Below are 27997 nucleotides of genomic sequence, written 5' to 3'. Positions count from 1 at the left end.
ATATAAGTGAAGACATTTGGTGCTCACAAGTATAGTTAAACCAGTACACACACACACACAGATTGAATTGATTTCTTTCCTCAAATGCATTGACTGTTCTAAAATATGAGACACCAATGTTTAAAGTTTAGGACACAGAATAGGACACATGCTTATTCGATAACTTTATTATTTTTTTAAGATCAACTGTTTTTTCCAAGGCATTGTTAGATGCCAGTGTTTCCTGACATTTGCTATGGGATTTTTGAGGATTTTGAAAGTCTGACAGTAATCAGTGTTGAATCCTACTGTAAGGTTAACCCTGCCTGGCTTAAATGTTTGAAAATGATTAACAGTTGAAAACATTCATTAGAAATGTAGAAAAGTAATCAAAAAGTAATCAGTTACATTACTTTAATAAAGTAATTGAAATAGTTACACTACTTATTACATTTTAACTGGGGTAACTTGTAATCTGTAACCTATTACATTTCCAAAGTAACCTTCCCAACACTGATGACACTTTAGTCAAATCAACCTCGGGCCTCAGCTAGCGGTCTACAAATAGATGATAAATAAACGCTTAAAAATAACCGCCACATCAAATTATCCTACTTCAATAAGCAGACAAGGTTCTTAAAACTTGTTTAATAAACGTATAACCGGTCTAATCACGTTTACGTGTCTTATTTGTTGATAGTTCCAATTCAAAACATCGAGTTAGCCTAGCTGTTCGTTAACATCGAGCTAACGCGGCGGAGCAAGAAAAACATCCTCACAGACGCACTTTAAAACACAGACACACCTCTAAACTAGGGGAGTTAAGTCTACTGATGTATTTCATTTGTGTTTAAAACTACAAGACTATGTTTAACGAATGTTTTACGCCTCGTACCATGTACCAGGTACCCAGGATGATGGTTCCAGTCCGCACGTGACAGCAGCCGCAGCAGCGCGCGCTGTACAGTCGGTCTCGAGACGGTTTGAAACGCATGTCGCTCTCGGTGGTTTGAAGAAACATTGAGAAAAAGAGACGAGATGAGTCTCCCCTGTCAAAAACAGCAGCCACAATAGCAGCGCTCGATCTTTCGGGCAAAACTCCCCCTGACGGATGACAAACAATGGGGGCGTGGTCAAAGCTAAATCATAACGATGCCCGAGTCGTGAACGAATCATTCTTTTGAGTCGGATCTTTTTAATACATTGGTAGAACCATAGACATGTGGTTCGGTTCACAAAATTGAAGTGGGCTGAATCAGACTGAGCAGGAATCATACTGAGTAAATCGCTCGTGAGTTGAACTGAACGCTTTTTACGGATCGGACTGAACCGAGTGATTCTCGAGTGAGCATCGCACTGACTGACTGAACAGAGAACCGTCAACCGAGGATAAATCGAGGATTTGACTGATTGCGTTACAAATATATGTTCATATAGATTTATTCATATTTAGATAAATATAGAAACGAAATTAATCATATATGATTCATTTTGAATAGGTCCTGTCGTTTAGAACCGATTCGCCCAAATGAATCACTAACACATCACTACTGAATCTTGCGTGGAAAACGGGGCGTGGCTACACGGATCACGCGTGAAAATGAGAGTTGGTCAGAGTTTAATCACGCATGGCTGCGCTTATATTTATTACTGCATTGGTGGATACTAGTACGGCTTATAGATTAAATGTTACAACGGCTTTCCATATTGGTGGGTCCTTAAGGAGAAATCGCACAGGAGGAGGATGATGTGCATGAGCTCACCCAGCTGTAGACAGACGAAGTTCAGGGCTGGATACTTTTCTCAGAAAAGCTTTTATGAGTTTCGAGAGCTGTTATATAATAGATAAGATGCTGTAAATTATGTAAGAAATCAGGTGATATTCCAGAGATAGACAGTGGCAGCTTGCAAAGATATATATGTGACTGCTAACAGTACAATTTTAGGGTATAATGCAGTCTGATCTTCCAAAAGACCAATTTATTATTATTATTATTCTTTACTAGACAGTTTTATACACATATTCTGTTGTCTCCAAATATATTTGGTAGAATATAGCTAATAATAATTTAAAGTATGGATTCTTGCAAATTCTCTCGAAGGATGCTGACCAGTGGTTGAGGAAATTATCATCTTTGGTGCAGAAATGGACCTTAAACCAAGACCCAGATCTAGACCCAGACTTAATGCTTGGAGACCCAGAATAATAAGATCACAACATCATGACATAACATTATGTGCCATAATGGCTGAAAACAAGTCTTTTGAAATCACAGGACATTTCACTTCTTAAAAACCTGCTGAGCATGAGGTTATATCTGGTACTGAAGATCTTCTAAAACTCCCAAATTTATTTTGAGTTTTTCAGCTGTTAAAACAAATGAAATGTTCCACCTGTTAGTTCATAGACAATAAGCGTTTATATGTCTGAATTGTGTCTCGTAAAACCGGTCCAACAAAAGCCACTCTGCAAATCACTGATTTTCAGTTGTTTTAATGGAGACACTGATTAACCTTATTCTGTGATGAGTTACATTAATTTCCATAGTTTCCGACTCACAGCCAGACTTAGAAAAGAAAAAAAGTATATCAATATGCTGACATCAAAATGAAATAATAATAACAGTGCCGATGGTTCTTAGGGATGGGAGTGAATACTGAAGCCTAGAAATGGCAAGTTAAAGTTCTGAACTGAACTGTGTCCCAGAATGACTCTATGGTGCGCCCTGGGGGCCGGAGCCAAAGCAAAGACATTTCAAGAACATCTGAGAGCATTTCGTCATCTCTTCAGACGTTTAAAAAACACTTTGTAAGAAATAAACTAAATACTTTAACAGACCGGGAAGGAAAACGTTCCCGATCTCATTCTTAACGTTCCATTGCAGTAGCCCGTCTGAATCCGGGAGGTTTCCTGAAGTGCACTTGCTCCTGAGGCCGCGAGTCGCCTCCTTGGCACCAACATCTGTCGGATCCTGTCCATCTTCAGTCATCAGTCTAGCACTAAAAATCAACAGGTGGGAATATCCTGAAAAGTGACGGGGGTTGATGAAAGCAGAGGGAATGGATATAAAGGACATGAATGGTGCTTTTAGGGGAAATGTGCAAATCACTTTCCTATCTAAATCAATGCTGGCCATTTTGTTTTGGCATTCAAGGGCTGGAACAGTAAAGAAAAAAAAATACTGGAGTGATTAACCGTTCCTCTTCTGTCAGTCTGGTTAAAAAAATACACATTTTCAGTCACTGGTGTTAAATTTTTTTTGGCCCCACAGGGTACCTACTGCAGTAGTGCATAAACGAAAAAAAAAAAAATAGAAATGAAACCGTCATTGTTTTCCTACAGTTTGAAACCATCCCACAATAATAACGACAATAATAATATTAATAATGCTTCAAAGATGCAGGAAATTATTGCCTAAGGCATGATTCTATACAATATTTTCAGTACATACTTTGTAAGTGTTTAAGGAAAACAATCCTTGTATCTGCTACTTGTTCAAAAAGAATGTACAGCTTGATTACTCTAGTTTTGTGCCTTAGTCCTTTTTGCTGCTTTTTCACATTTTCAACTTTTTTTTCCTTACAGCTTCAGTTCGTTGGCAATTTTCGAGGCAATGTTTTTGAAAGCGATGGATGTTCCTGATATCCGCTTGAAGCGCACGCCGTTTAGCGAGAGGCGGGGCAGTTTGCACACCTCCATCTCCCATTGGACCAAGCTCTCGGCGTGGCCGTCGCCATGGACGCATAGAAGCAGGAAGCGCTCACGCTGCTCGTAATCGCAGCTGTTGGCGTCCAGGACTTTGCGGATCTCGCGCATCATCTCTGTGGGCTCCATGGAGGAGGTGGTCTTCATGCTCCAGGTGAAGCGTAGCGAGCGGGGTTTGGCGTCTTTATGTTCCTCTTTCTGATCCCCAGACACATTACGACTGCAGGAGAGAAGAGAGAACGGTCAGAGAAATGAGAAACACTTGGTTCGTGAAAGTGAACATGAGAACATTAATGGCAGAAATGTACACAAGTAGGCAACATGAACACTTGGCTAATGCATTGATCCTATTGCATTTTTCTAGGGTGCCACTAGTTTTTATTTTTATTGTATTTCGATTTTTAATTTCAGGTGAATTTTAGATTCCAAATAGCTTTTATGCTGTTTGTTCATAAAATTAAATTTAACCTATTTGTGTGTAGTTGCTGTTTTTTTTTTTTTTTAATAAAGACATTAATATTTTTACTCTGCAAGGATGCATTAAATAGATCCAAAATTACCGACTTTACTTTTTGGGAAAGTGGCTTCATTTAATAATTCACCAATACATACACTACCATACAAAAGTTTGGGCTGATGGTTTTTTCTTTTTTAACCGAATGAAATAACTATTTTTATTTAGCAAGAACGCATTAAATTGTTCAGAAGCGACAACAGAGACATTTATAATGTTACAAAAGATTTCTATTTCAAATAAATGCTGTTTTGAACTTTCTATTCATCAAAGAATCCTGAAAAAACAGACTAGTAATGTCTGCTGAAAATTCAGCTCTGCATCACAGGTATAAATTACATTTTCCAAAACATAAACAGCATTAAACAGAGCTTGCATAGCTGGAAGTCTTTGCGTTCACATACTCGTTTGTTTCAGACCTTCATAATGAAGATGCTGGTGTGGGTAAATGAACATAAAAACAAGTTCTTACATAACTTTTCACTGTTTTCAGTGACAACACATGCACTGAAGCACCTGAGCGCATTTGACATGCAGTGAACACAAAAATCACCATGCAGAGATACAGAAACAGTGCAGTGAGCAACTCAAGGGAGCAAATATAAGAATATAAAGAAAAATACTCATTAAACTGGCCATGAGGTGTGATTTTAATCAACTATAAAATGTTTCCAAGCTCAGATTCGAATCTAAACTTCACAAGTAAACCACTGTATGATGTTACATAGTGTTGTGGCTGGTATTGTGAGTGATTTTAGTGTTACTACTTTAAACAAGCACTTATCCCTAAATATGAGCAACATTGCTTTGACCTTTACTCTTGTCTTAGCAAACAGCACTAATAATCATGTTTCACTTTCTTCTTCTTGCCACAAGATGGCGGAGCAATAGAGCTAGATGCCAATGCAAACAAAAGCTTACTTTTGTTGTGACAGATCAGAATAAATGAATATTCACAGAACAGATTATCAGAGGCTCACATAAACCTCAATGGTTAAACTCAATGCACTTGATCTTTGGGATATCATGTCATATGCCAGTTTATGTATGTTTGTAGATTTATTCAAAACAGCGAGGTTAAGTCTGTGGAGTAATGTTAGGACTAAATGTGACCCTGGACCACAAAACCAGTCTTAAGTCGCTGGGGTATATTTGTAGCAATAGCCAAAAATACATTGTATGGGTCAAAATTATTGATTTTTATTTTATGCCAAAAATCATTAGGATATTAAGTAAAGATCATATTCCATGAAGATATTTTGTACATTTCCTACCGTAAATATATCAAAACTTAATTTTTGATTAGTAATATGCATTGCTAAGAACTTCATTTGGACAACTGTAAAGGCGATTTTCTCAATATTTTGATTTTTTTGCACCCTCAGATTCCAGATTTTCAAATAGTTGTATCTCGGCCAAATATTGTCCTATCCTAACAAACCGTACATAAATGGAAAGCTTATTTATTCAGATTTCAGATGATCTATAAATAAACCATACATAAATGGAAAGCTTATTTATTCAGATTTCAGATGATCTATAAATATCAATTAAAAAAAATTGACTGGTTATGACTGGTTTTGTGGTCCAGGGTCACAAATGTCCAAAAAGCAAAGAAAAGATGGTATAAAATCAGAACTGTAAAACCAGATGTCCTGTCTCACCTTGAATCCTCATACCTCCCATTTCTATCGCATTCTGCCGGCACTCTTTAAAAACCAGGATGAAAAAGAGAAAAATAGTTTAGAGGCAAGGAAATCTGAGACTCAGCTGATCAAGGAAAGAAAGATAAGACAACAATAGCTTTTCAGACATCCTAGGACAAAAGAGAGAGAGTATCAAAGCCAATGTTAGAGAGAACGCCAACGACAGATACAATTTCCTGTGTAAGTGGAGAGGAATATTGGACATGCACTTAAAAATTGACCTGTGTGGAGAGATAAAATGGGAGAGGAGGAGACAGAGGGTATTACAGATACCCTCCCTGTACCCTATGATTCAACTTCCTGTTCTAAATAGATTCCATGCAGTGGACACAACTGAGTTCATTTTGTCTGGTAAGAAAGAAAAAAAAACACGATTTAAAAGGAAGGGCTCTCATAATGAAAAAAGATGGACATAATGTGGAGCAGTGTGGGGTAAGCTGTGCCACTTTTTACCCAAGCTGTCTTCTGGGCAGGGAGAAATGATATAGCTTTAAAATTAATATGGATAATTATAAATATTTGATCTTCATTATTTTTGACATATTCATATTTCTGGATATCTGCTATTAAATGAAATGAGAATAAAGCTGAAAGCTGTTGTTGGCACAACTTACCCCAAACCACGCGACACACTTTTTGCTTTTTGGGAAAGTTGCTTCAATAATGAAAAAAGATGGACATAATGTGGAGCAGTGTGGGGTAAGCTGTGCCACTTTTTACCCAAGCTGTCTTCTGGGCAGGGAGAAATGATATAGCTTTAAAATTAATATGGATAATTATAAATATTTGATCTTCATTATTTTTGACATATTCATATTTCTGGATATCTGCTATTAAATGAAATGAGAATAAAGCTGAAAGCTGTTGTTGTATATTTTTTTTAATTAAAAACTTTTATTAAGAAAGATGCATCAAAACTGATCAAAAGGGACAGTAAAGGCGATTATATTGTTACAAAACATTTCTATTTCAATTAAATGCATTTCTTTTGAACTTTCTATTCATCAAAGAATTGGGGTAAGCTGTGCCACTTTTTACCCAAGCTGTCTTCTGGGCAGGGAGAAATGATATAGCTTTAAAATTAATATGGATAATTATAAATATTTGATCTTCATTATTTTTGACATATTCATATTTCTGGATATCTGCTATTAAATGAAATGAGAATAAAGCTGAAAGCTGTTGTTGGCACAACTTACCCCAAACCACGCGACACACTTTTTGCTTTTTGGGAAAGTTGCTTCAATTAATAATGGCAATTTACACTACACTAAGATTTTATATATATATATTTTTTTTAATTAATTAAAAACTTTTATTAAGAAAGGATGCATCAAAACTGATCAAAAGGGACAGTAAAGGCGATTATATTGTTACAAAACATTTCTATTTCAATTAAATGCATTTCTTTTGAACTTTCTATTCATCAAAGAATTAAAAAAAAAATGAGAATGATTTCTGAAGGATCATGTGACACTGAAGACTAGTAATGGCTGCAGAAAATTCAGCTTGCATCACAGGAATAAATTACATTTTAAAATATATTAAAATAGAAAACAGTAATAATATTTAAAATAATCATAATGTTACTTTTTTTTTAAAATAATTTTTTTATATAAATGCAGCCTTGGGGAGCATAAGTATATTTAAAAAAACAAAAACATAAAAAAAAAAAAAACTTACTGACTTTTGAATAATACTGTATGACATATATCTGGGGGAAATATATATATTAAATAAATATATTTTAGATATAAATATTTTTTTATTTATATCTAACATAAAAAATAAAAATGTGTTTATTCTAGCATAAAAATGCTTATTTTCAGTTTTAGACAGCAGTATATGATGTGCTGTTTCTGAATGCATGTTAAAATAATCATAATGTTACTTTTGTAAAAGTTATTTTAATATAAATGCAGCCTTGGGGAGCATAAGTATTTTTTAAAAAACAAAAACATAAAAAAACCTCTTACTGACTTTCGAATAATACTGTATGACATATATCTGGGGGAAATATATATATATATTAAAGAAATATATTTTAGATATAAATAATTTTTTATTTATATCTAACATAAAAATACAAATGTATTTATTCTAGCATAAAAATGCTTATTTTCAGTTTTAGACAGCAGTATATGATGTGCTGTTTCTGAATGCATGTTAAAATAATCATAATGTTACTTTTGTAAAAGTTATTTTTAATATAAATGCAGCCTTGGGGAGCATACGTATTTTTTAAAAAACAAAAACATAAAAAAACCTCTTACTGACTTTCGAATAATACTGTATGACATATATCTGGGGGAAATATATATTAAATAAATATATTTTAGATATAAATATTTTTAATTTATTTATATCTAACATAAAAATACAAATGTATTAATTCTAGCATAAAAATGGTTATTTTCAGTTTTAGACAGCAGTATATGATGGGCTGTTTCTGAATGCATGTTAATTTGATAAGCAGTGCATAGTTCTCCAGATTACTTTGATGACACAAGCCACTGACACATCTGAACCACTCCCCTTTTTATGACATTAATGCTACACAATACAAAACACATTAAATACAGATATATTCATTTGCAAGACATTAATCATCCACTGTACAAAATAAAATATGTAAAAGACTGGGAGAGGTCATGCAGCGGCATGGGCAGAGAGCAGCGGTCAGAGGAGAGGACGCTGGCGGGTAAGTGCTCTTATGGGGCAACAGTAAGAGGCGAACTGCCTTTGACATGAACATCCACTGGGCAGCTTCCTTTCTGCATCCTGTAACTTCTGAAAGGAATATTACTGCCAATACTGAGCACATTTTTGTATCTAAACTGAGGAACGAGTGAGATTTACTTTCTTTTGTAATCGACAGCAGGCCATAGATGCGGTCACTAGAGTTTGACTCGTTTATATCCCGGAATATTCTTTAAAAAATGACCAGCTTCCCTTCAAGAACAGAATCCAAAGAAAATAAACCAAGTTTTCTCATTTATATAGAACAAGAGCCTGCAATGTCTTTAAAAACTCTTTAAAGTGTCATCTGACCAACTTCTGGATTACAAAAATCTGAAGTTCTCCATGGAAAAAAAGCAAACGGTCATAACAGCACTGTTGGGAATGAAAGCGCTGGGATTGTGAGACCACCTGGAGGGACAATATGATTGGGTAGGTCAAAAAGGAAGAGGTGGATTCAGAAAATCCTGGACAAATGCTACTTCTAGAGGTCTGGCGCATGATGGGTGAAACTGGGAAACGATGGTTGTCGCAAAAGGCAATCTTGGTACCTTAACTCCAGAAATCTTGTAAAGAACCCTTCTCAATCGCCACATCTGTCAGCTGCTAAATTAAGAGCCCAGTAGGGTGGCCTGAATTACACAACCAAGAGCAAGTCTGTTACCATATCGCAGGAAATGCATTAATGCGTTTATTTCCTTATCGTCAGAGTAGATTAATATATAAAGATGAATTTCTAAGTGATATAACACAGTATATGCTAATGATGAGCTATATAAATATCATGCAACCTGGCAGGAACACACCGTATTTCACATCAAAATAAAAAGAAACAAATTACTTTAATTTTTACTACGAACTTTTTTAGGACCATAATGATTTTTGCACAACATTTTCATGTAAATTAAATGTTTTACTGCCAAATAATCATTACTGTAATACAGAAAAAATGTTCTCAGTACGGTAAAGCAAAAAGGATTTAATTATTATTAAAAAGTTATTAAATAATGTAATATTTTTTAAATTGTCAAGTATTTATATCAAGGTAGTATTTATTGTACTGCATTAAATTTAAGCAGATTACAAAAACCAAAAAAACATTGTATTACTATATCATAATATTATAATTAAAATTATATGATAAAATTATAATAAATTAACAATTAAAATACATTTTTAATATATAAATAAATAAAATCAGAGAATCAACATAATAGAAGAAAAATGGAAATAAAAAAATAATATGATAAAAATAAATATAATAAAAATATAATATTACAAGACTCCAGATACATTAGTAATGGGAATTTTGGGGGAAAATTATTTTGATTTTAGGGTAAAATGTGACCCAGGTATGTCTTATGCACTTATATAAATGAAAGAGAATTCATCGATTTTAGAGAGATTTCATCGAAGTTATGTTCCCACTATTGAATGCTGTAGGTTACTATCTAAATGTGCAAAACACACACAGCCTTCCTTGAAGAAAAAAGGTGTGAAAGGAAAATGAGGCTCTAATGTTTAAAACTGTAAGGAGACTAATGAATCTATTGTGCTCAGTTGTAACCTGTGAACAGGCATGCATGGGTGATTAGTAATGTCTGCCAGGTGCTGCTCGTCAGAAAACAGCAGAAGTCTCAGGCATGCTCAGTCGCACTCCGATTAAATAAGAGGTGAGTGACAAGCGATTAATCAAAAACATCTTCAAACTAGGGTTAGAGTTAAACTTCATATTTCAGCGCTAGTTAACTGCACACAGCCCATCGAGGGTCCTACCTTTTGGTAAACCTGAATGACATATTTCTACAAAAGAAACAGAAAACAGAGACAGTGATCAACATCTAGAGTAGATGTATCGTCTCTTGAGGAAATCTAGGGGAGTCTGATGCCACTGCCACTGATCTGGTGTTGTCATCATTAATAGTTCTAATATGCCAAAACTGCAGCATAACATCCAGTGTTGGGAAGTAAAAGCTACTTAGCTACATTTTTCAGTAGTTTTATAGCAGCTGTTTACAAAATAATAAATCTTTTTAATTAACAAACCACTTCTAAATGAAGCACTAATCAAACTATTATGGTAGCCTGTTTCCACCACAGAATAAAAAAAAATATTGCTAAAAAATAAAAGCTTACAATTCGGACTTTTTTTCTTGCAATTCTGAGTTTATATCTCACAATTCTAACTTTGTTTCTCACAATTTTCAGAATTGTGCGATATAAACTCGTTATTCTGAGAAGAAAAGTCAGAATCGGGAGATAAAAAGTCACAATTATCTTTAGTTTTGATTCCATGGTGGAAAAAAAAAAAAAAAGTTGGAAATGCGAGAAGTAAAAATTCTATATTGCGCAATTCTGTGTTTATATCTCGCAATTTTGACTTCTTTTCTCAGAAATGCAGAAAACAAAGTCCAAATTGTGAGAAAAATGAGAATTGTGAGATAAAAAGTTGCAATTATTTTTTATTCCTTGGCAGAAACATGTTTCCATAAACTGTTGCATTCTAATGCTCATATATTACAAATTCCCAAACTCCAAATGAGAACATTTTCATTCTTATTCCACTGAAAGCCAAGTTCCATAGGGAATAATGGCTTGTTATAGTTGTATTGAAGGTGAAGTGTTTGTTTACCTGCGCGTGAGCTTGGATGTGAGCTTTGTGAAGAGGTTTGTTGATCCGCGGCTCCGGGACTGTGAGAGTGGCGTGGCATCGTGCGATAAGGTTGGAGAGGCAGGGGGTCCGTTATAGGTGGCTGTGCGTCGCTCCCTCAGCTGGCCTCCGTGGAAAGTGCTGCGGCTTAGCGTGCCTCGTGGGAAACGCAGGCGGTCCGGGGGAGTCGCGCTACTAATGCTGTGCGTGGAGGAACCGGGGTTCCGCTGACTCGTCTGAGTCGCGCTCGTACTGAAGAGAGTAGAATCAGGGTCACAGTATGATGAAATAGGAAAATCAGCTAACAACACTGGTTACATGAACAACCAGGTGGTCTTTGGACACTTAAAGGGATAGTGCACCCAAAAAAATGAAAATTCTGTCATCATTAACACATCCTCATATCATTCCAAACCTGTATGACTTTCTTTTATCTTTGGAAAACAACAGAAGATATTTTGAAAAATGTCTTTGTTGTTTTTACAATAAAAGTCAATGGGGCACTATTTCAATATTTCAGATTTCAAAGTCAATATTTGTAATATTTATTAAAATATTAAAATAGCATTAAAATATTTTCTTTTGTGTTCTGCAGAAGAAAGTCATGCGGGTTTGAAATAACATGCGGCTGAGTAAATGATTCAGTGTTGATATTATTAACAAAGTATTAAAAATAATTTTCATTAACTGAAATAAAGCTGAAATAAAATAAAATAAAATATAACTATTTGATGAAAAATACTTAAACTAAGATGTTGCCTTGGCAACTAACTGAAATAAAATAAGTTTAATTTAAAGCACTACAATTACTAAAACTAAAATAAAAATAAATGAAACTAAATAAAAAATTACAAAGGCAAATTTAAAAAATGACTAAGTCTAAGGTGAAAATAAAATAAAAACTGAAGATATAAAAAATAAAAGCCAATTCAAAATATTAATAAATACTATAACAGTATATAAATAATAATAAAATGGCACAGAAATTATGACAGAATTTGCATTTTTGAAAATAAAAATGAAATAAAGTCTCTTTAAGCAACTATACCTTTAAACCACAGCTACAAGTCATTGAATATTACAACAGAATGTAACAAAATAGCAAACCAAAACAATAAATCTGCAAACAAATGATGTTAGGACTTTTCTCAGAAATAATTTGTGTGATTGCTTTTAATAAAGCAGTGTTTTCTTGATTTTTACTGGATATATGTAGTCAGTTCTCCTCAAATTCACACAGGTTTCCAAGCAGAACAACCACAGGTTTAGTTCCTCACATTAATTATGACCATATTTAAAATTTTTTGACTGGTTAAGAAGCTATTATAGGTCTGTTAGTTTGAAATTTTTTATTTCCATATATAGTGTATTTAAGTGGCATATATCTATAATAGTGACTTAACCATAATTTAACCCTAGCAATCTGTGCTCAACAAAATTCTTAATCTGCATATGTATTTCTTGAACACTATACTGATCAAAATAATCAGAAAACATCTCAACAGTCCTTTCACTAGTCGTTGACTAGGTTAATGTAGTTTATATCCTATATTAGTGGGTTTAGACACAAGGAAGTTAGTTAACGGTTTAAATGGGAAGATGCAGGAAATCCTCAAACGTTAAAACGCAACGGAAGCTCCACGACGAGTCCTCCTGACACTACAGGGATGAGACGAGGGTGGCAGGAAATCAAAGACGCAGACAGCAGAGAGGTCAGAGGGCGTTAGAGAGGAGTGCGATGGAGAGACACACTAAGATTAGAAACAGACGCTGAACTCGTCTTTACTTGGGCCTGAAGAGATCAGAGGTGCCGTCGTTGGACGGCAAGGTGGCGCGGCAGGTGTGTCCGGAGGCCGAGAGTGACGTGGCCTTTTGGTGGCGCAGACGGACAGAAGCCGATGAGCTGGCGAGAGCAACAGCATACGCCGTCGGACTCGTGCTGACACATCCTGACATTTCATTCAGGCTGGCCAACGGCAGGCGGGCAAATAAACAGCAGTAGGATGGATCAGACATAGTATGTACGAAGAAAGCAGAGCATATGAGATAAAACTGTGAGCAGAGAAGAATACAAAGAGAGAGTAATATAGGATACGGATGGATCACGATGGTCGACTAGTCGTTCAAAACTGACTAGTCAACATAAACGTGCGTCTTATGGAATCTCCCCTATAAAGGGCTAGCTTAACAGAATAGTTTACTCCAAATAAAAAAAAGCCTGCATCATTTACTCACCCTTATGTCACTCCAAACCTGTATGACTTTTTTCTTCAGTGGAACATAAAACTGGAACACCAAAACAACACTGGACCCCACTGACTTTCATTTTATGGACCAAAAAAAAATCTTCAAAAATATTTTCTTTTTCAGAAGAAAAAAAAAAGTACACTACTATTCAAAAGTTTGTGTTCGGTAAGATTTTGTAATGGTTTTTAAATCTCTTATGCTCACCAAGGCTGCAGATATTTGATCAAAAATACAGTAATAATGCGAAATATTATTACAATTTAAAATGACGCTTTTCTATATGAGTATATTTTAAAATGTAATTTATTCTTGGGATCCAAAGCTGAATTTTCCAGTCTTCAGTGTCACGATTCTTCAAAAATCATTCTAATATGCTGATCTGCTTGTCAGGAAATATTTCTTATTATCAATGTTGAAAACAGTTGATTAATATTTTTGTGGATCCCCAAACCAAAGTTTTGAATAGTAGTGTATAAAGATTTTAGAATGACATGAGGATTAATAAAGGATGATAAAGCGTTCACTTTTGATTGAACTATCCCTTTAAGACTAGTCGACTGTGTGTGTGTGTGGCTTTGAATTTTGTGTATCCCTAATATGGGATTCAGCACATGGTTTGTCTCTCTCTGTGGACTGCATGTTAAAGCTAAGCGGTTCAGCATGGCAGACTGGCACAGCAAGGTTGGCTGTGTTTTTTTGTGATATTGACGCGAGTCAGCAAGACAGAGGCCTCTTTGTGAACTCAAAACGTGTAATGCAAACATCCCAAATGAATCTGGAGGGAGCATGTCCTGGCGTGCCCATATATTTTCATATTCTCCATCTATATTTCCACAGATCTTCCCCCAGAAAATGAATCAATATATTAATGAATGCTTAGACAACACCAATTCGACACTATGGACCATAATAATAATTCCTTAAGTGTTTATAACCACTACAATTTACACTGCACATCTTTAAGTTTTAGGACAGACTGTAGAAGTGATTGGCGATTTGAAAAAATAAATAAAAGCGGTTTAATTTTTTTGCTAATGATATGTCAAATAAATTATGACATGTAAGAAAGTTAGTAGGGCTTCACAAATGGGTAAAAAATTGTGGATATTATATATAATTATTATATTATTTATATAATTTTTAATAAAATTTATATCATTATTAAATATATTGACAAATACTGGTATTTGAACTGTCTAATATGCATTTATCTCATATTGCTGCTGCTTAGATATCAAATAAATGATGTTTAAAAAGTGTAAAAGGTGTTCAAATAAACACCAGGCCATATCTCAATAAAAAAATTTGAATTTGATTACTTATACAGCCTTAGAATTTTCAGCAGTAACATTCAGTCTAAGTTCTACATGATAAAGTAATGTAATGTAAAATATTAAACCAAAGCTCCATCTTCAAATACTGCATCGGGGAGGAAAAAGCAAACAGATGACTCTCCACAAACATTTATGAACCTGTAGATAAGAGCAACAGTTTTTGTGAAAATATCTGGTTGAGTGAGGATGAAAAGACGCAGGTTGTTCTTTGTTGTCAGTCACTGTTTTGAGCAACATGGTGGTGTTTCCTGTAAAACGGTGTTAATGTTGAAAGGGAAAAGGGAGATTCACAACCTTTGACCTAAAAATGAGAGGTCTCAGGGACTCACCTGTTCTCTTTGCCGTTCTGGATGACGGAGTGACGGTCTGTGGCGTTCCTCTCACTACACACGTATGTGTTTCTTCTGGTCATACCGCTAGACACAGAATTGCTCTGCAGAAATACATATTATAGTGTGAGTCTTAACTGTTTTAAATGAAACACCGAAACAAAATTAAAAGTTTTCATTTAGCCGAAAACCGAAACCTAAAATAAATCTTGTTTAATAATCACATAATTATGTTTCTACACCAATTCGCTGTTGAAATGGAAAAATTTTAATGAGCATTAAAGAGCATCAAAATCACATTTATTATTTGAAATTTGTTATAAACTTGACAGAATTTGAAAGACTCATTTTAAAAGTAGCAAAGCACAAAGCTATTATATTGGATGATAGGCACGCTATAAATAATGTTTAGTTAAGTTTTGTTCATGCATCAACTAAAACAGCATAGACTAAAAGATCTTGTTTTAACAAAATAAAGATAGACTAAAAACAAGAAATCAATATTTATTACAGCTGACACGTTTACCTGACATTTACCTGATTAAAAAGTACCCGTTCCATCAATAATTTTAACCCTCCAAAACTATTTTGGCCGAATCCAAAAACCCATTTTCTGATGCCAAAATTGTGTTGATTCATAAAATAACTAAACAAATTTATGTATATAAGCAACACGTCGTTCCAACCAGTTTTATTTTTTCCATTTTAACTTTAATTATAGTTTTAGTAAATTTGTTGTGTGTTTTTGTCATTTTTATAATAATTATTATTTTTTAAATATATCTATATAGTTTTAATTCATTTTTATTTCAGTTTTAGTTTTAAGTACATCAAGTTAAACTAAATTAAAATGAGAAATTTATTCTATTTAAGTTAAGGTTGATTGTATTTCAAGTAATGTACAAATTTTTTTATGGTATTAGTTTTAGGTAACTATAATAACCCTGGTTCCAAATTGTTAGATTCTCTTAAAGTGCCCCTATTATGGATTTTTGAAAATTACCTTTCATGCAATGTGTAACACAGCTCTAAGTGAATGAAAACTTCCTGCAAAGTTTTAAATCTGAAAGTGCACTGTGTAAAAAATTATTGTCTCTCAAAAGAAAGAGTCGACTCTGAATAATTGAAACTAGTCGTTTTTAAAACAAATCCCAAGCCATTTCATGTTGAGGTCAACATGAAACAGCATATTGCCCACCCACTTGTTGGTCTTTTCACTTTGGTCTGCATGAAAGTGCAAATTCATTCTTTGCCACTAGGTGCCGCTTTTGGAGCGGTAAAAATAGTTGTTTCCCCAGTAATGCTGTACACAAAGCAGCACTGCACTCACAAACGCTGCTTTACCAGGCATTACAGGCATGATGAAATGAAAATGAGACCAATCGGACCAATCACCGCAGATTAGCATTACACAAAGGAGGGTTTTGGAAAAATGAATCCTTGAGCGAATCGTTTGGGGAGTCGTTGAGCAAGTAAGGTAAAAATAAATGCATATTATAAGATAATTAAAGTGTTTTTTGACCGTGCATGCATGTCAACCTGTTGTTGGGGACTCCCAAAACCAAAATATGAACCTTTCATTATCCATAATAGGGGCACTTTAAAATCTATTTTGTTATACAAACAATGGCATTACAAAAGATCTTGGGTGTTACCAACTTACCCCAGGGGCACCGGCGCTCTTTTTGCCATCAGGAATGTCGGCCTTGTTTGGATTGTTGGCGTTGCCCAGCATGGGGCTCGGTGGAGCCATGCCACGGCTTCCAGACGAGCTTGACTTACGTGCCTGTGCACTGCCCTCCTCTTTATGGTCACTTTCTGCAGAAGTGGTTTGACTTCTCTTGGGGTAACCCACCGAGGGAATGGTTGGACCAGCTGTAGAGGAGAGGAATGGAGATTAGAAAGACAAAGATCTCACAGTAAGCACCATGTAAAGCCCAAAAAGCATGCTTACCCTGGTCACTGTAACGACGCTGTTTCTGGTTGGAGGAGACGTTCTTTTGGACTTTGAGGTGAGATGGTGACTGGCCGTTATTGTGCTCACTATTGGGTCTGGCCTTTGCCAAAGAGAGGTTACTGCTGGAGCTGGAATCACTCACCTCCAACTGTGATCACACAAAACAAAACATAAAAACTGCAACTGAGACAGAAATTTTTTTTTTTTGTCTGGATGTAAATGCAGGATTAACGCACAGTGAGAAATGAGTGAATGTAATTGGCAAATCCAGTTTGATAAGATAACCAGTGATATGGGTTTAGAATGACAACTGACATGCTACAAGTCTAAAACATTCATAAACGGATGTCAGATGTAGCCAGATGTTTGACTATGGGTATAAAGACTAGCCCACACTGCAGCTCATTCTGTTTTCCTGTCTGCTTCAGCAGGAAGGTTTTGTCTAAGCGACATGACCTTTATGGGTGGGTAAATCTAAAATCGATGACACCACAATAATAGAGCAGAGTGCAACTAAGTGGTAACTCATTGAAATAAAGGTACAGCAATTTCCATGACAGGTTGTAAAGACGACATCAAATACATGAGGGAAAAATGGTTTTATTTTGTGCTTAAAATTTCCAGAGTTAGAGACTATAAATCTGCAAACAAATCAAATGTATAGTTGCAGTAGCATATATTTATTACTTGCTGGGCTTGTGCCTTGAGGCTGAGACTATAAGTGTCAAATCACACTAACATATCTTACTCAGACACACTGCTGTTCAAAAATAAAATTTAGTTAGCAAGGATGAATTCAATTAATCAAATGTGACAGTAAAGACATGTTACAAAAGATTTCTATTTCAAATAAATGCTGTTCTTTTGGACTTTCTACTAATCAAAGAATATATATATAAGAATATATATATATATATATATATATATACATTTTCCCCACAATGCAGCCTTAGTTGACATAAAAGACTTTTACATCTTTTTTTAAATCTTACCAAATCCCAAACTTTTGAACAGTACTGTATGCTCTCATTTAGCTAGATCTTTAACCCCCAACTGTGCATTGCAACCAAACAGCCCTAAAACAGCATGTGAACTAACTCACCTCAGTGGACTTCCTTCCTAACAGCAGGTAGGTAGCCGTGATTTCGTCGTACTTCATCCTGGTTAGAGATTCGTGGATCTCCTCCCTTGAGTAACCCATTCCTACCATGATATCTGCAACAAACCATATGCCAACAGTCAATGTAGGATACTGTTACCAGTTGGTTGAGAGTCAAAATTGGTTGGCCTCTATAAGTTTTTCAAAAGAGGAATGACGACAATGTTGGAGGAGAGAGGACCAGGCTCCTTTTATCCTTCCGGAGCTCCTCCGTGGGACTCGAGACCGGTGAGTGGCGCAGGTGTCGCGCATTAGCATTTCCTCCACCGGCCTCGCTCCGTTCCCACGGCTCTCGGCCCCCCGCCCCTCTCGTCACACTGTGCATCTGGACTCTTTCCATATTTGTGCACAAAGAATTCTGATATATAAAAAGCAGAGTAGCCGAAAACTGAGATACATGCATTTTAGCCAAACTTCAACATCAAAAAGAAGTTTTAACATGTTTATTCCAAATTCTTCATGAACAATGTCTGGCTACTTTATATCTCAACAGCCCTCATAAGTAAAAAAGAGTGATCTAGTATAATTCCTGGTATCATTTTAGCTTAACTATGAAAATAGTGATAAGCAACTCTCAATGTCGTTACAGTTTCATGTGCTAGACTAAATGTGATAGCCTCGGCTCAATTGAACTGTTCCTGCACTAGCTGTAAATGCTGTTCGGGACACAGAACTGGGGCTCAGAGATCAATGGAGACGGGCCTGCAGCAGCAGTGGAAAGAACAGGGCCTGTCTGACATCAGCTACCATCGACCCCTGCACTCCACTGAAGCCCACAGGCACAACAACCACTATCAACGTCACGTTGAAGGAAGCATGCCAGACTAACAGCTTCTGTTGAGCAAAAAAAAAGGTGATCGACTCTTAGAACATTACGCAATGCGAAAAAGCCAAAACATCCAAATATTTGGATCTCCCGTAATGGCTCTCGTGAGCCATAAAGCTCTGGCTCACTCCCACGAAAACTCACTAATAACAATAAAATGATGAGCGGACAGGAAAGCGCTTATTACTTCTGTAAATTTGGAATCTGTTTTGTCTATCCAGCTAAAAACGTGAATGTTTACATGCGTTGCTGTGGCGGTAAAAAATGTCAGTTCTCGAGTTGCCTTCAAATGTGCAGTTAAACTGGACATTACTATTCAGGTACATTATTGTTCAAATGTATGTGGTCAGAAAGATTTTATTAATACTTTTATTCATTAAATAAGTATATGCATTAAAATGATAAAAGTGACAGTAAACATTTATAAGCTTTTACAAAAGATTTCTGTTTCAAACAAATGCTGTTCTTTTGAACTTTCTAGTCAAAGACTTCTAAGAAATTTATTTAAAAAATATTAAGCAGCACAACTGTTTTCAGCATTGATAAATGTTTTCTGAGTAGCATATCAGCATATTAGAATGATTTCTGAAGGATCATGTGACACTGAAGACTGGAGTAATGATGCTGAAAATTCAACTTTGCATCACAGGAATAAATTATATTTCAAACATATTAAATTAGAAAACAGTCATTTAAAATTGCAATAATATTTCAAAATATGTTTTACTGTATCTTTGATTAAATAAATGCAGCATTAGTGAGCATGAGACATCTTTCATAAACATTAAAAAATCTTACAGACCCCATAGTTTTGAATGGCAATGTAGCTGATGATAAGCATGTCAACAGTTTCACTGACTTTCTCAGCAAGATTCTCTTCAAACTGTTGCTCCACCATGACAGAAGTTGACCTGACAGAGAAAACTGACTGAAAAGAAAACCAACTGACACTAACGCATGTTATAGCATCACTGGAAATGCAATATACACTTGCGATATGTTATGAATTGTGGTCTGACAGAATTCAATGATGCACAAAATCAGGTTTGCGTAGCTAGGAGGATTTGCATTCACATACTTGTGTTGAGTATGTTTTGTACCTAAAACTAATGACCCTTCCCCTCATTTCTGAAACAATCTGGTCTAACTGGGAAGTTTCACATTTAAAACCAAGAGTTCTGCTTTTTTATTCAAAACAACTTTGTGGAAACGGCAGTAAGGAACATGCCATCATCCACAATCTGCAGTATGAATTTAAAAACAAAAACATTTACAAATGAAATTCCTTTAATTTTACATGTACAAGTCACATTTTGGACTTTGAAGACCCCTGTTCTGCAGTATTATGCTTAGTTTCTACAAATGCATGTAAGAGTGCTGATTTCATACCGATTCTCTTCTGATCCGAAATATCGAGCTCAGGCTCCACAAACGGCTTGAGCTCGTCCTCCTCACAGCCTGCATTGATCCATCGATCCTTCATGATTTGCTGAAACACACATACACAGGGCTGTGTGAGTGGTTCTGGCTAGATCATGAATATGCATGATTACGCAGGAAGCAAAATACATGTTTTAAGTGGGTCAACTGGAAGAATCTTGACACAAAGTTGTGGACAGATTTTTTTCGTTTTGTATATCATTTCATCATATGTAGTGCTAAATAATATGAATATGAAAACTGAATGAATATCCACATATTAAGGAGCGGTATAACACATGCTTGAGTGCATAGTGTCTCTCAAATCCTCAATTATTCATCAGCGGATGTCATTTCATTCTGAGTTTAATGCAACAGAACTATAATTCAGCAGGTGCATTATGGGCTGTGAAGTGAACAGTATATAACCTGCACCTAAAGCCCCCAAACACTGGAGGCGCTGTTTCACTGGAACTCAGAGATCACCATGTAAGTTTAAAACAGGGTGTGTCTGGTCATGAGCTTCATGTTAAATTAATTGGGAAGAGAAAGCATGCTGTGATGAAAGTGTGCACTCAGGCTAAAGGTTATGATGAAGGGAGAATAAAGGGAAAGAGATGAGATGACATGCTTGGTTTATTGGGAATGTGGCTGAGAGGTTTATGTTTTCATTAATCAAGGCACCTTCTATGAACACTATACACTTTGGTGTCCCGTTACTTTTTTTTAAAACATTAGATGCATAAACTCAAATCTTTCTTTTTGTTGTAAGATCTACTGAAAATGTTTGATTAACCATACAATAAAAAAATAGCTTGTTTTAAACATATCAGATATTTATATCTGTGAATCCATCGATTTAACCCGGTTACCCAAATTACTGTAAATAAAAACAAGATTATAATATAGCTGCAAGCAGCAATTACCGGGGTTCAAGCACATGAAGGCATTTAAGGTGGTATATTTTAGGGTCTAGGCCAATAGTTTTTATTGTTTTGTATGTCATCTCAAATATAATAAATTGGCCCATAAAATTAGATTTAAATTTTATTTAGTCAACTGCAAACCCCCAAAATTAAACAAAATAAACAGCTATACCCAAAAACTGACCTTCTGAGCTTCACAAGCATTTTCTGAAAATAAAGCACCTCTTTTCACTGACCAATACATACTTATTTTGTACCGTATTTGTGTAAAGTGCATTGAGTCTTTACAGTTCCTCACCTCAAGTGTTCCCCGTTTGACAGGGTTCAGCACCAGGAAGCGTTTCAGGAGGTTCTCACAGTCAGTCGACATGTAGAAGGGAATTCGATATTTGCCCCTCAACACCCGCTCACGAAGTTCCTGCAGGTAAAAAGATCATTTTGGTTGTAATATCTGATTGGATGAGATTTGAAATCAAACAGCCAGTATATGCACACTTGTGACACACATCTTGAACACATTTTTATTGAGATTAAGAATCGTTATTTAATTATTTAGTGTCTTTATTGACTGTTATCACTATTTTATAAAAGTAATGAGCCACGAGAGGTTGCACGTTACAATGATTTTACCATTCTCCTCTGCATTTTGCTTAAAACAAGTATAATGTATAACCTCATGGGGCATATTGCTTTAATAAATCACTGATTTCATGCAGCATTTTTCATGAGTCACTACACAAACCCACAGGCTTCTCAGTTGTATGACTCTCTGTGAAGGTTTAGGAGGGCAAACGTGACCTTTCAGGGTTGAGCACACTAACCTTTAGATTCTGTCCATCAAAGGGCAGTGATCCACTGACCAGTGTGTAGAGTATGACCCCCAGACTCCACACGTCCACCTCCGGCCCATCATACTTTTTACCCTGGAAAAGCTCAGGGGCCGCATACGGCGGGCTACCGCAAAACGTGTCTAGTTTGTTCCCAATAGTGAATTCATTACTGAAACCGAAGTCTGCAATCTTAATGTTCATATCTGCATCCAGCAGTAGGTTTTCTGCCTGCATGACAGAACAAAAGAAGGTGAGACAGAGTCCTTTTTCATGCATATTGTGTTTGTTGATGATTAATGAAATGCAAAGCGAATTTATACTCTCATCACATGAAAACTTGTCTTTGTCATACTTCACATCAAAATCAAAAGGAAGAAATAATAATGATAATTCAACTAATTTATTAATTAAAATAAATATTAATTTAACGTTATGAATAAGAATATAATTGTATTAATTTATTAAATATGTATTTTTAATTTAAATAAATATGAATTTAATGGTATAATTTTAGTACACTAAAACAGTTGTAATAAATAATAATGAAAATATAATAAATAATTTGGGGACCATTACAATTTTTTTGCATGTATTTAATTTAATATCATTTAATAATTTTTTTATTTATAGCTTTTTTTGTATTGTCTTCAATTTATACACATTAAAGATATATACTATACTAAGATATACTGATTGATAATTAAAGAAATAAATACAAAATAAATACAAATAAATAAAAAGTTACTAATAATCACAGTGATGAGAAAAATTAAAAAAGAAAAAAAGGACCATGAATATAAATATGAATATATATATATTTTTTAATGGCTTGAAATGAGACCAGGACATTTGTGAGAATCTGTTGTTTCACCCAAGAACATATAATGAGCAGAGATCATTAAATCTAAATTTATCATAACGTTTCTTAGTTATTAAAAAAAAATGTCTAAAATCCACTGATTATTTGTAGGTTAATATTGAATTACGAATCCCAGATTTTGGACCTCACTGTATATATAATGTAAATGTAATCTATCTAAGATGCTCCTTACAGTAACTCCTTACTAACATACATTTAAGCAGACAGGTACAGACAGCAAAAGAAAGAGTGAAAGCAACAGCACATAACACAATTAAAAAGGCCCACATTTCCACCTGGCTTCCTACACTCGAGTCATTTAGACAGCTTCACTCTGACACTGGCCTCATGCATCATTTACAGAGCATCAGTCTGGAAACAAAGTGTGTAATGGAGCATGGAGACTTGGAGGGGGAAAGCAGACGCAAGGGAGACTGGAGAAAGGAAGCAGGATCTTCAGGGGCTCTTGCTCATGTTCTGTCCTGCTCAAAGACATGGCTGCTAATTGATTTAATCAACCGGTCCGTACCAAAGAACTGACTTAAGCACCATTTCGGTACAAAAGACGTATCTACATGCAGGGCATTTGAGAGAATAGCAGTATGAGGAGATGAACCTATAATCTCAGACTTTTTGTTTGTTGGGACAGAAAGATGATCTTACCTTGAGATCTCTGTGGACAATGTGTTTTTGATGGCAATACTGAACCGCTGATACAATCTGAAGAAGAAAAGGAGACAAAGGCGTTTTAGAGCATGGAGAGAGAGACAGAACTGACTGGATGACAGACAGGGTGTGGTGTAACAGCTAATACGCCACATTAACTGGCATCATCGCTTTTTCCCAGAATGCCATTGATTTGACAGGGGAGCATGTGTGCTGAGGTTCTGACATATGGTCCGGGATGATAAATGAGGGGGGAGAGAGAGGCTTGCTAAAGCACAGCCAACGTTTGGAGCTCGAAACCATCAGAATCTGGGTGTGAGATTGAGGGACCTTATTTCTTTTTAAATAGAGTATCAACTCAAAATGTAATGTACAAAACTATTCAAAAGTTTGGGGTCTTTTTTTTGAGGAATTAATACTTTTATTCAGCAAGGATGCATTATATTGATCAAAAGTGACAGTGAAGACATTTATAATATTATAAAATATTAATATTTTAAATAAATTCAGTTCTTTTAAATTTTCATCAAAGAATCCTAAAACATGTTTATCAGTTTCCACAAAAATATTAAGCAGCACAACTGTTTTGAACATTAATAATAATAAATGTATCATTGGCATCAAATCAGCATATTATATATGATTTTTGAAGGATCACGTGACACTAAAGACTGGAGTAATGATGCTGAAAATTCAGCATTGCATCACAGGCAAAAAATTCAATTTTAAAATTCATTAAAAAAGAAACATTTTTTTTTAAATTGTAAAAAATATTTTACAATATTACTGTTTTTAGGTCAAATAAATGCAGCCTTGATGACTGAAGAGAATGCTTTCACAAAAAGTTGACATGAAATAAAAATTCACCCCATCTATTTTCTAAATGCATGTTATAGATGATATCGTGAACAATTTATCCACATATAAGTTTCCTTTTTTGACCTCGTACATTTTTAATAAAAACATCATAACTGGATCTTCCAGTGAAAATGACAGACTTCTCCAAACTCTTGAACGTTTGTGTAAGTTTGGCTGCTACAAAGAGATGACCAGCTAAACGCTCCTCACATTATCTTTATCATCACATTAAACACTGTCGGAAGCTAAAGTAATCATAGGTGACAAATACGCCCACAATTACAGTATTTCTATAATGACATTTGAAATTGAACAAGATTCGCTTCCCAGTGTTGATTTAGAAGGGAAATCTGCAGTGGAGCCGAGATCACTCCCATTATATTAGCTAAAATATTCAATAAACCAACACGCACAAATGACAGATTTCCAAAAGCATTACTTCAGAAAAACATGACTTATAATGTAACTTTTTATTTTGTTAATATGTGATCCAATCAAATTATACCTCGTTATAATTGTGGATTTCCTCATCTAGTTCTGAAACGCACAACATTCTTGATACTGTTTAATATTCATGCAGCTCTCTCCATGTCCCAGACATCAGATATGGGGACAGATTTCCATTTCTTTCTCCGGCTGGTGGAAGAATCTGGTGGTTTTTCTGCTCTGCTCAGAAATCTCAGCAGTGCTTCATGCCTGACCCAGATAAGCTGTCTCCACAGCAGCAGCACAGGGCTCAGAAAGAGAAGAGGAGGATGGGAGGGAGACCCCATCGCTATGACTACAGATGTCTGCATCAGCTGTGGGCAAACCCACCGTACTCATCCATTAGACCGATGGGTCGCAGTGGGAAGGAGGGAGGTTGAAAGGGGTCTTCGGGTAATTAAAAGGAGCAAATGATGCTGTCGGTGGGTGGCTGTCTCATTAGAGCTCTCTCACTGCACTCAACACCTGGAGGTTTTTTGTTGACAGCACAATTTGGCGTAAATGCAGCATCAAGCAACCGTAAAAGCTTATCGTTGCCATCACTGCATGTATTTGCCACCCATGATTAATTTATTACAAGTAGTTTATGATAATAGAGGGATTATTAAGATTAATGGAGTAGCATCCGGCTGGTCAAGTGATCTTAACATGGTGGTCATAAAACATGCTCACCTTTATGCATAACAAAATAATTTGGTCTTTAATAATCTTGGACATTGATATGACTGGAGTCTTCAACTCACATTAATGTTTTTTTTATGTTAAATCATATTAATCATATTATATTATAAAATATAATTAATAATATTTTTAAATTATTAAAATATTATTTAAAATATAATTTAAAAAAATGTAAACATGTCAACAACACCATTCTTTTTTTAATTTATCGATTTTGAAGATCTTCACTGACACAAAATTACAAATTTTATTATCATGAACTCAAACTACAACCATAAAAAAAACATTTCATTACTTGAAATAAAATAAACATTAACTGAAAAAAATAAAAAATAAAATAAAATAAAAACATACTTATTTTGTTTCTGCTAGTTGCCAAGGCAAAATTTCTCATTTTCGTTTAGTTTAAGTTGGTTCTAAAATAACTAAATCTTAATCAAAACTATATAAAACTTAATCAAAAGATAAATAATACCAATAATGATATTAATAATTAAACAAAAACCTCTATTATAAAATATTGACAAAAATTATAATAGTATCTCAGTGACACTTAAATAACAATGGGATACTAACTGCTTACTGCACGGTATGTAATAAATATACCTAAAAAAATAGTATGTGAAACAGTTGATAACATACAATAATAAATATTTAAAGCAGTTGTTTGCTACATTGTCGTCACATTATATTGAGAGAAATTAAATTTAGCATACATTTAGGTTATTGTTATTATGACGAAAAAATATATGGATATTTATTTGAATAAAATAAAATTTAATCTTGTGTAAAAATGGCTTACCTTTAAGAAGTCTAATCAAATAATCGAGAAAGAGATGAATATAGATGAATTCGTTTGGTCACTCTAGAAAACAAGCGTAACGCATTGTTGTCTAATAGCTTTGTTCTTGCTGAATACTGAGGACTTGGTCGAAATTTAGTGTCCTTGTATTCTATGCATAGAGGAAATTGCATAATATGCACAGCAAACATATTGTAAAACTGGCATTATGCTATTTTAAACACTCCAGAATTCTAAGATTTGGCAAAAAGCTCATTACAACGCACGGCTGCTGCGATGTCAGCAAATTAATTTTGACGAGGACTTGTGGTTTTCCAAAAGCGGTCTTAAAACTGTTCAAACCGTATTTAATTTATGACCCCAAACCCAAAGTCGTGTATATGGGCCATATTCGGCGCACTGGGAAACCCTTCACGCAGCTGCCACAGGATCCATCAACCGTCACTCACACAAGCGTCGCCCAATTGCAGTTCACAGCTTGGTGTTTCCATGGCGACCAGGAGGCGTGTGCAGGGCGGCCCGGGTGAGAGCAAGAGGGCGGGACAGGGCTGTATTGAGTACACTGCAGTACTGTACCTGTCTAAATTTAGATCTGGCCTCCTTCTCCTTCATTCGCCCATGTGCTACGAGGTAGTCAAACACCTCCCCTGTGGAGAGAGGAGACGCACATGGCGAATCATATAGCGCTCATGCGTTCTCAGTTTCATATGCTTCATTATGCAGAATTACAGGGCCGGCTGCACAATATTACATAACATATGGAGCTCATAAGCAGTCAGTGTCATATTAGCTTCATCAAACTCACCACCACTGGCGTACTCCATCACCAGATAAAGTGTCTTCTCTGTTTCTATGACCTCAAACAGCTTTACTGTAGAAAGAGACAGAGAAAGTCACACATGAAAAACAATGATCATTATTCTGCTGGTTTTATTGTTCTGACAAATTTTCAAAGTTTTTTCTTGTATTGCAGGCCGATATGACAGTTGTCTGTTATCGTGGATGCAGCAAAACACAAATGTAAAAGTTTGTGATTAATGGTGTAGGGTATCAGACCGAATCAGACAATTTAAGATTCGATCAAGAACATGGTTGAAACACAAGGAGCCGAATTCCACAGAAAGGCCCAAGACGACAGGATGTTCATAAATCAGATCCTAGCGCCAGCCAGTCTGAAGCAAGCCTAACCAACCAACTCTTTAACAGAACAGCTTGCAACATTAACATAAAAGAACAACTCAGGAAGGAGATTGTCAATTTTGGGGCAAGTAAGCAAGATTGATGGTCAAAGAGATGCACAGCATGACCATCACATGTAAATCCA

General features: G+C 35.4%; 2 protein-coding genes across 9 annotated transcripts in view; both read right to left on the bottom strand.

Moving 5' to 3' along the window:
* The window catches only part of LOC107743288 (lysosomal-associated transmembrane protein 4A-like), a 6469-nt gene extending 5363 nt beyond the window's left edge, over nucleotides 1-1106 (bottom strand). The window contains exon 1 of the mRNA XM_016556454.1: nucleotides 875-1106. Within this exon, the coding sequence (XP_016411940.1) occupies nucleotides 875-1000 (126 nt within the window). The 5' untranslated portion in view covers nucleotides 1001-1106. The remainder of the gene's footprint in view (nucleotides 1-874) is intronic.
* A 1479-nt stretch (nucleotides 1107-2585) lies between these two features.
* LOC107743287 (MAP/microtubule affinity-regulating kinase 3-like) overlaps nucleotides 2586-27997 on the bottom strand; it is a 64047-nt gene continuing 38635 nt past the window's right edge. For 2 of the 8 annotated variants that reach the window (XM_016556449.1, XM_016556447.1), the window contains exons 5-19: nucleotides 27479-27544; nucleotides 27250-27320; nucleotides 23844-23900; nucleotides 22313-22549; nucleotides 21790-21909; nucleotides 20536-20635; nucleotides 18264-18376; nucleotides 17159-17309; nucleotides 16868-17079; nucleotides 15205-15308; nucleotides 13081-13260; nucleotides 11277-11546; nucleotides 10421-10447; nucleotides 5864-5908; nucleotides 2586-3905 (exon numbers count right to left, since the gene is read on the bottom strand). In XM_016556449.1, coding sequence (XP_016411935.1) covers nucleotides 3560-3905; nucleotides 5864-5908; nucleotides 10421-10447; nucleotides 11277-11546; nucleotides 13081-13260; nucleotides 15205-15308; nucleotides 16868-17079; nucleotides 17159-17309; nucleotides 18264-18376; nucleotides 20536-20635; nucleotides 21790-21909; nucleotides 22313-22549; nucleotides 23844-23900; nucleotides 27250-27320; nucleotides 27479-27544 — 2099 coding nt within the window. In that variant the 3' untranslated portion in view covers nucleotides 2586-3559. Of the gene's footprint in view, nucleotides 3906-5863; nucleotides 5909-9195; nucleotides 9277-10420; nucleotides 10448-11276; nucleotides 11547-13080; nucleotides 13261-15204; nucleotides 15309-16867; nucleotides 17080-17158; nucleotides 17310-18263; nucleotides 18377-20535; nucleotides 20636-21789; nucleotides 21910-22312; nucleotides 22550-23843; nucleotides 23901-27249; nucleotides 27321-27478; nucleotides 27545-27997 lie in introns of all 8 variants that reach the window. The other 6 variants (XR_001640392.1, XM_016556448.1, XM_016556451.1 and 3 more) reach the window with 6 other exon arrangements.

The sequence above is a fragment of the Sinocyclocheilus rhinocerous genome, unplaced genomic scaffold (genome assembly GCF_001515625.1).
Source record: "Sinocyclocheilus rhinocerous isolate Xijiao unplaced genomic scaffold, SAMN03320098_v1.1 scaffold827, whole genome shotgun sequence".
Classification (NCBI taxonomy): domain Eukaryota; kingdom Metazoa; phylum Chordata; class Actinopteri; order Cypriniformes; family Cyprinidae; genus Sinocyclocheilus; species Sinocyclocheilus rhinocerous.
Note: the sequence above shows the minus strand (reverse complement) of the source record. Positions and strands in the feature narration are given on the sequence as shown.